This window comes from Aegilops tauschii, chromosome 6 (assembly GCF_002575655.3).
Source record: "Aegilops tauschii subsp. strangulata cultivar AL8/78 chromosome 6, Aet v6.0, whole genome shotgun sequence".
Classification (NCBI taxonomy): domain Eukaryota; kingdom Viridiplantae; phylum Streptophyta; class Magnoliopsida; order Poales; family Poaceae; genus Aegilops; species Aegilops tauschii.
The window spans coordinates 323,816,555-323,825,847 of record NC_053040.3 but is presented as its reverse complement, the minus strand read 5'-3'; the positions used below and the strand labels follow the sequence as shown (position 1 = coordinate 323,825,847).

General features: G+C 43.9%; 1 protein-coding gene across 1 annotated transcript; it reads left to right on the top strand.

Annotated features, from left to right (window-relative positions):
- The first annotated feature begins 2,396 nt into the window (after positions 1-2,396).
- LOC109767800 (transcription factor MYB30-like) lies at positions 2,397-4,267 on the top strand. Its single transcript, XM_073500660.1, has 3 exons — positions 2,397-3,223; positions 3,300-3,382; positions 4,106-4,267. The coding sequence occupies exons 1-3, from the start codon at positions 2,524-2,526 to the stop codon at positions 4,265-4,267; spliced, it is 945 nt and encodes a 314-aa protein (XP_073356761.1). The 5' UTR covers positions 2,397-2,523.
- Positions 4,268-9,293: the final 5,026 nt, after the last annotated feature.

The following is a 9,293-nucleotide window of genomic DNA, read 5'->3' as shown; positions in this document are numbered from 1 at the left end:
AATCTCTGGCCAGGTTAATTTTATGAGGCTGGACAATAGGCCTGCCTACAACATTTGGTTTATAAAATTTTGGGCAAGGCCAATATTTCAAGGCCATGTTACTGTTTTTGAGGCCACCCTTCTGCAATTGTAAAGTGAGTTATCTCTTAGCCCCCTAAATATAAAATTACATCCATTGCTACTAATTACACAAGCCAACTACAAATTTTAATATGCACAAATTACTGTTTTTGGGATAATGCAGCAAAGCTCCTACACATATTAACATAATACAGTAGTTAATTACGTACAACTTCAACTATAAATGCATACATCTCCAACAAACATCTAAAATTTCATTACTTACCTAAACAACAACAAATTATACTATAGATGAATCTTGTATCATCTAAATCAATTCATTGGCACATCAAAATTAATGCATTCCAAATCAAATATGTTTCCATCCAGTATCATTGAACCACAGATCAAATCAAATAATCATATATGTCTGCAGCATTGAACTACAGATCTAATAATCATATGACGTCTATCGGACCTTAAATTCCCCCTTAAATAAGGTATTCAACCTTCTACTAATTAAAATCTAGCAAGCAAAAATTCCACTACTAACCACTGAAAAAAACCCAAGGTGCTTTTATCTCTGAAGCAACGGCATTGGAGAGGATGTTCAATGCTGTAAATATCTCTGAAGCAACGGCAAAATTCCACTACTGGCCCAAACTAAATAAGCATAGACTGCCCCTTCCCCTCTCCTTCAGAAGCCCCAATCCAACACAAACAAATCCAGCCCTTGAGAAGCTCTTTTTGATTAACATGACAAAACCCATTACATGAGCACATCCTTCACTATATTTACAACCAAACTAATGCACCATCTAATCACCTCAGGTAGACATTTTCCAAAAACACAAGGATATGCACAACCCATCTCATAGCCTCTGCCTGACAGGCATCAATCAAGCATCAAAGAACTGCAACTATGACAACATGCATCAATCAAGCATCTAAGAATTGCAACTATGACAGGCATAATCCCTAGAACTAAGCATCCATTTAATTAATCATCAAGCCAAAGAACTAAAGCAGGCACCAACCCAAACCAATAGAGAAGTATATATTTGAATAATCCATCGTCTAATCCTCAAGCCAAACACCTAAAGAATTGCAAAAATTCTACTACTAATCTAATAAGCATCTGAAAAAACCCCATCCCTCAATCCGGCTACTTCTAACCTAATCTAATAATCATATGAGGTCCACCATTCTTGCACGAATCAAATACACAAAAACCCTAATGTAGAGAAAACCCTACATCCAACAAATCTAACCAAAAAACCTTCTGGCCACAAACTCTACAATCTAAAAACTACCACATTAAAGTGATAAGCAGATACCTTCTGCTCCGCCTGCTCCTCCCTAGAGCCGGCCTCCACCTTCTCCACCTTCTCCACCTCGTGCGCCTCGCCAGAGCCCGCTCCACCTTCTGTGCCTCGCCAGAGCCCGCCTCCACCTTCTGCGCCTCGCCGGAGATCGCCAGAGCGGGCGCATCTGGCTGGACTGCGCCACTGCAGCCCGCCCCCGCCTTCTCCAGATCTGCAGCGGGGGCAGCACCGCGCTGGACGCCGGCACGTCCCCTCACAAAGGTGCCCGCAGCGACTTGCCGCGCCTGCTCCACCAGATCTGCGCCCCAATCGGGGCGCTCGCCTCCTGCGTCCGCCATGGCGATGGAGAGGATGCGGTGAGGGCGACGAGGAGGTTGGAGAGGAGAGGGAGTGGGGAGTAGGGAGAGGGAGACGATGCGGCGGGGGGAAATGATGGGCGATGCGGCCGGAGGTGGTTGCCGTCCACATTTATATGATGGGACGGTTTTGGAATCTACCCGTGACACGTCCTGCCCCACGCGCGGGCGGCTTCATGGGTGCACGAAACGCCGCCATGTACAAATACGTATACGGCCGGGCATACGATCTAACCGGGCCCGTACGGGCCTCCCAGGGCTCCTCGACGGATATACGCGGAGGCAACAAAGACGATCGTGCCCCTCGTTATGAACCATTTTTGGTTCATCCTGACCGTCGATGTGTTTTTCCACCTCGCGTACAGGGGAGCACCGGAGCAGAAACGCTGTACTTAGAGTGAAACGCTGTACTTAGAGTGAGAAGCCGGGCAATAAACAAGGAAGCAAGCAACGTACTGCATGGACTCCATCATCCAAACAATAGAAAAAGAGCACTACCACTTGGATATAACGCCACAATTCTCCCTCGTTTTGTCAGCCAATGGCCGCAACTGCTGGGAACCTGCTCCAATTGACCACGTTTTCGGCATCGCCGCGCGCCGAGTACAAATAGCGCAACCCTCCCGCAATCTACACAGCACCAGCCGTATTCTTCTCTTCCTAGCAGCTCAGGCGGCCATTTCCTTCGGACCAGCGTCAACACACTGAGCAATCCATCCATCACACACACAGCGACAGAGAAAGAAGACGGGAGAGGAGCAGAGGAGTGAGAAAAGCTAGCAATGGTGAGGGCTCCTTGCTGCGAGAAGACAGGGCTCAAGAGGGGCCCGTGGACGGTGGAGGAGGACATGACCCTGGTGGCTCACATCGAGCAGCACGGGCACAGCAACTGGGGGGCGCTGCCGAAGCAGGCCGGCCTGCTGCGCTGCGCCAAGAGCTGCCGCCTCCGGTGGATCAACTACCTGTGCCCCGACATCAAGCGCGGCAACTTCACCAGCGAGGAGGAAGACGCTATCATCCAGCTCCACGCCATGCTCGGCAACAGATGGTCCACCATTGCCGCCAGGCTGCCAGGGAGGACGGACAACGAGATCAAGAACGTCTGGCACACACACCTCAAGAAGCGACTCGACTCGTCCTTGTCCAAGACGTCCGGCCAGGCAGCGCCTAAGCGCAAAGCCAAGAAGCCTGATGTAGCTGCGAGCACGCTCGAGGATCCGACCTCCGACCCGGTGTCGCCGGAGCAGTCCCTATCGACGTCATCTGCCACCGACTACTCGATGGCCTCGTCGTTGGAGAACACGGGCTCTTCCTCGGACGAGTTCCAGATCGACGACAGCTTCTGGTCGGAGACACTTGCGATGTCGGTGGACTGCTCCGGTTCCGGGATGGAAACCAGCGACACCGTCGCCGCAGATAGTGCATCGCCATCGTCAAGCAACGATGAGATGGACTTCTGGGTCACGCTGTTCATGCAGGATGGTGACATGCATAGTTTGTCACAAATTTAATGAGAAAATTGGGTTATTTTACATAACATTTTTTTATCGGAAACGAGGCAAGCAAACAAGCCAACAACTGTTCCCAGCTCTCAAGCCTAGCCAAAAAAGTAGCTGGGCAAGATTAAAACGACAACAAAAGGTAAGCAAACCTATGAGCAGGGAAGTGACCAAACAAGCAAAACAACACTAGGCGACGACTCTTGTCAAAGGTTATGTTACACAACGGATGTAACTAATAACTGTGTTGATATTTCTCGGTAACATGTGTGAGGAAACAGGCCGGGGCAACATTTGGTTACTCGTGATGAATTTGCTTGCGCTTTGTTGTCTTCTTTTTCAGGAAATATAAACGAGTGTCAATATTTTGAAGAAAATGTCTATTTGTTTTCGTTGTCAAATTTTCGGCACTCAATATGTCACATTTTTAGCGAAGGCCACGCCAAAATTATCGATTTTGCATCTTTCTTTTGAGAATATACGAATTAATTCGGCTATATCTTATAGGTATGCATCGAGTTGAATGTATAAATCTGTGTCACGGGCGTCAAACAATTTCGCGGAAGGTTTGAGGGAGTTCTTTGAGTTCGCCATGCAAGATTGGTGCGAATGGGTGGCAAAAAAATATGGTGTATATGTGTTAGTTGCCAAAACATGATTATGTACACACTAGAGTCTGCATGTTGCATCGACACTTGTTGTCATATGGCCTCATGTCTAGTTATACAAAATGGACAAGTCATGGTCTAGTGGATGATGGGTCATCAGATGAATAACAAGGCATATGGAGAGCCGGAAGAAGAAGGGATGGAACACCAACAGGATGGACATGCTGAAGATGACGAACAAATTGATCGTGATGTAGAGGTCAGATATGATGAAAAGTCTGTCAAACATGAAGAGGCCAAAGCGGACACAACAATCACCGGGGCTTGTTGGGCGGATGTTGGGCGGAATGGCCCAGGACCCTCATGTGCAAGAGTTGATTCTCAAAGGGTGTGTTTGGTTCGGGAACGAAGTGGAATGAAGTGTCATGGTTCCATTCCACTATAATGGTCGGTTCCGTTGCTGTGTTTGGTAGGGATAGTTAGGTGGAATGAAATGGTTATATTTGGGTGTTTGGTTGGAGGTGTGAAATAGAATGAATTTGATTCGGTTTTGGCTCTTTGCTATAGAAATGATCAGATTACCTTACACGTATAGCTTTTTACATGAAACTGTGCGTCATCGCTGATTACATCTGGTCAACAGATGGTGATTTGAGTATTCAGAGGTTGCATCCTACATACTGACAGGAGATTAGAATGCAGCAAACAACTCGTTGCCGCTGATTGATGTTAGTTGCTGCATGGTTGTGGTCATCTACTCATGCCTTATCTGCCAGCTCCAGCTGCGGGCGTCAGCCATCCAGATCGAGCAGCCGCTCGTCCAGCCGCTAGAGGAGCACCTAAATCAAACACACCCAAAGTGACTACTAATGAGAGAGGCTCTTGTATAGAGGCTGTCAAACTGACGACACTTGAGAAGCACTCAAAAACTCCATTGCATGTGGGTGCAAGCCAAAACACAACTGCCTCAGTGTCACGTTGGATCTTTATGGACATTAAGGCAAAAACTAACATATTATGTGAGCTTGAGATGTATTTTCCGTCCTCATTCTTTGATTGGTACATCTACCGATCTAATCTGTCGGGGACATCACCGATCTAGGGCCGATGTTCCTGCAGAACATGTTTCCGTACGAAATGTTAAATGGGATCCTCAAATGATACATCCATAATAGGTCCCATCTGTATGAAAGCATCATCTAGGGCATTCTGACCGCATATAGGTAATCTAGTTTTGCAATGACTACATGAAAGTCGCCATACCTATAGGTCTGCCTCGTTCAAAGGCTCGATGGCGTAGGTCACAAGACCAGAAAGAAGAATTTGCATGTGCACTTAGACCAACCCGACCGAGTGGACGACTTCATCAGAGCACACACATTAGTGTTACACCTATGAGTTACATGTATTAAATTTGATATGATTTGCATGTATTAAATTAAACAAAAACACATGTTGTGCTCATAATGGCATTGCATAAGGTTAAATAAAACAAATTATGTGCAATGTTTTAGTACAATCCAAACATTTTGCTAAAATGGTGCGTGTGCGATGGACTGATTAACACACACATTTCTACATGAAAAAAAAAATCACACCAATTCGGATGTGATGATTATGATTAACAATTATTGTGCTAAAAATTGTCAGTGATAGGTGCATTCTCGCACATGTTTTGGACTTAATGAATTGTGAGTGACCGTCTTCATAATCGCACACAGTTTATGTTATTGCAATCGTGTGTGACGATTTATTCCTAGCAGACGTTTTCTCAGTGGACAACCCGCTTGAGCACACGGTTCCGAGAATTATGTGCGATTAGGGATCCAAACCATGTTCGAAGCCCCATTGTGTACTGGTGACTTTTGCTCCATTCTGAGGGACAAATGAAGGGATGGAAAGGCTTCCGAGGTCAAAGATACCATTCAAAGCATGTTGTACTTTTCAGCCTGCTAAAATCTTATGGAGGCTAATGTATTGTGAAAAGTCAGATTTACGCAATAACATGTTGAATCAATCTTTCATTCTGACTTGAATTCTAATACCGAATCAAAACAAATCTTGAAAAACTCACCAAATCAACTGGCAGAAATAGAATGACACAAGCATTTGCTTAGATAGATTCTCATGGGTTGTCATGCCTGTAATTTTCCATATTTAACATATATCAGCTTAATTTTTTTTGAAGGAGCCAAAGCTCTATATTAATCAAACATAGCCATTACAAGAAAATACCACAAAAGGAAAATACTATCCAATACTTTGAGAGTTCTCTATCCTCTCCATTCCACACAAGCGGATAACACACGCCGTCCGATATTGTCCACTCTCGAGTTTTCCATTACCGTTAGAACAAGAAAGCAGTATCCACGTAGGCAGCTGGGAAACCACTGACCAGCCAGGAAGTTTCGATGACCTCGATCCCAAAGGATTCACGACCCTGAGAAGAAGATGATATTGGGTATACTCACATGCAAAAAGCAAAGATAGCGGCCCCAAGCATCAATCTACTGTTATTTGTTCCAGGTAGCGATAGAAAATAGCGTGTTGTCATGATGCGGCTGCAATAGCAATTGTCAAACCGCAATAGCCGGAGATATCGCACCGCTACTTGTTCCAAATTTGATTTTTTTAATGCTAGTTTCCTATGAAATTATATAAGTGCTTGATTACTTATTGTCAATGTGCTTACATACTTATATAAATGATGTTCAATTATAGATATATGTTTATATACTTGTAAAAATGATGATGTTACAAATTCAAGCGCACAATTGCTCAAAGTAAATGACATTTTTGTTGTTAATGGTATAGGGATATACAAATAATCTCAACATATGAGTGTTTCTGCAAATCCTCTATGTGGACATAGAGCCCGCTATCCGCTACGCCCACCCCAATCTGCTATCCGCTATCCGCTATCCTCTGTTTAAAACATTTATATCATGACTAGACGTCTACCTGAGTCAACGGAATAAGGAACTATATTATGGCCAAAGCACCTTCACTCAATGGAACAAGCACGTCGGTGCTCGACTGGGACCGGCGACATCGCACCTACGAACCATCCCATGAACCCTATGAAGAAGCAAGTGACATTTGATCTAGATTAGATTGACCCCCAACATAACGCAACAGAGAGGAGAGTTGCACTACTGGAATCAGCTTCTTTGTCGTCCGCCATGGCGGACGGCAAAGGCATAGATCCCGGACGGCAAACGTCTTTGCCGTCAGCTAGCGGACGGCAAAACGTCCGTCTGAACGCGTGCCAGCAAAGGCCTTCTTTGTCGTCCGCTTCTTAGAAACGGACGGCAAAGGGTTGTGTCGTCAGCCGTCCGAGGCCAGCAGACGGCAAAGATAACGGACGGCAGTGGGGTGGGGTGAGAGCCGTTAGGGGGTTAATGGCGCTCTTTACCGTCCGCCAGTGGACGACAAAGAGGCAAAGCTCTTTGCCGTCCGCTGACAGACGGCAAAGAGCCTAGCTAGGCCAGCACCGGGAAGCTGCCACATGGCAAGCTATGCCGTCTGCCAGCGGACGGCATAGATGGCCCTCTTTGTCGTCTGCTATCAGACGGCAAAATTACCAAATAGGCAGCCAGTGTTCCCAGGTTGCACAGGTAGCTGCCACGTGTCCTCTTTGCCGTCCGCTAGCAGACGGCAAAGCTCTTTGCCGTCCGTTAGCAGGCGGCAAAGAGGCTATATATCCCATGTTTTTATTTAAATCCATTTAATTAGACATGGTTTCAAACACAGATATACATGCATACATATCCAACATATCCAATAGCATATAACAGCATGTCCAACAACATATTTCATCAAATCCAACAACATAGTTCAACAAAGTCCAATATATATACATAACCAGAAACAAGTTTCCAACAACATATCCATATAGACATACATATCCAAACAAGTTTTCATAAACAACAAGAAAGCACCAGAAGAATAGTACACTCCATGAATCCAAGCTTCCTCGTGTAAAGCAAATCTGCAAATTGGGAAAGATGAAAGTTAGAAGAAGAAGAAGAAGAAGAAGAAGAAGAAGATTTTTTTTCTTCTCTTTCTTTTTCTCCTCTCCTCTTCTTTATCTTCTTCTTCTTCTTCTAACTAAGGTGGGTAAAAATGCCATTTTATTGCTAAGCTAGGTAAAAATGCTAAGTGTAGGTCATTTTAGAGCTAAGCTAGGTAAATATGTCATTTTGAAGCTTAGTAAGGTTATTATGTCATTTTCGAGAAAAATAAGCTAAGTCTGTAGCATTTTGGAGGTAACAAAGATTATCATGCCATTTTTGACCTAAGTATGTTAAGTATGTCATAAATGAACTGAATAAGCTAAGTATAGCTTATTTTTTATCTAACTTAGGTAATTATGCCATTTAGGAGGAAAATAAGCTAAGTATCCATTTGTAAAGCAAAACACTAGAGAAAACTTACCCTCATCACAACAAATGTGATGAAGATCGCAACAAAGGTAACAATTGATCCAACGGCATAATGATACCAAGCCTCATTATGAATGGCATATTTTCTAATCTTCTTAAGCTTCAGGCGTATTGCATCCATCTTCAAGCGCATTGCATTCATCTTCATCTTGTGATCATCGATGACATCGGCAACATACAACTCCAATGTCATCTTCTCTTCTTCAATTCTTTTAATTTTTTCTTTCAAATACTCGTTTTCTTTTTCAACTAAATTTAACTTCTCGACAAGAGGGTCGGTTTCAAATTCCGGTTCACATACCTCCTAGATTAAAATATCACTATGTCAACTTGATGGCCATAATTGTCATAAATGCGAAATGCAACAAATAGTTATGAAAGAGAATTTACCACATTCGAATCATAAAGCAGGCGAGGGCCGACGGGGACGGACATCAAGACCATGGCACTATGTATAAGAAACAATCATACAAAGTAAGAAAATTATACATACCAACTATATAAATCATACAATCATACAAATAACTATATAAATCAAGTACAACATATAAATTTGAATACCTAATAATCACTATCGGTAATGACGTGCTCATCATCATCATTAATAAAAGCATCATCATCATCACTATCAGTAATGACGTGCTTATCATCATCATTAATAAATGCATCATCATGTGGAAGGCCACCTTTACGTAGTCGTTCAAGCATCAACAGGTCATCTGCAGCAGTAATCTTCTTCTTCCGGCTCTTTTTGTTCCGGCTCAGCGGTGAAGTCGGATTCACTATCGTTGTCTACTTCAATGTTCTAGGGTGGAGTAGAGCGGTTCTTGAAATGTTTTTTGGAAAGACATGTTTCTTGGAAGAATTCTCCTTCGTCATATGTGTCTTGGTTAATGTGAGGTTCATAATCCTTTTCATTGGGGGGAGGTGGTCTAACACGTGGCGGCACTTCATAAATGACGTCCCAACCACTGAGATTTGGATCACTTCGACAGGCCCA

Coding starts and splice junctions, on each gene's coding strand:
- LOC109767800 (XM_073500660.1), top strand. CDS start 2,524: ATGGTGAGGGCTCCTTGCTGCGAGAAGACAGGGCTCAAGAGGGGCCCG. Junction 3,224..3,299: donor CACGCTGTTCATGCAGGATG/GTGACATGCATA, acceptor ATCGGAAACGAG/GCAAGCAAACAAGCCAACAA. Junction 3,383..4,105: donor GATTAAAACGACAACAAAAG/GTAAGCAAACCT, acceptor ATCGTGATGTAG/AGGTCAGATATGATGAAAAG.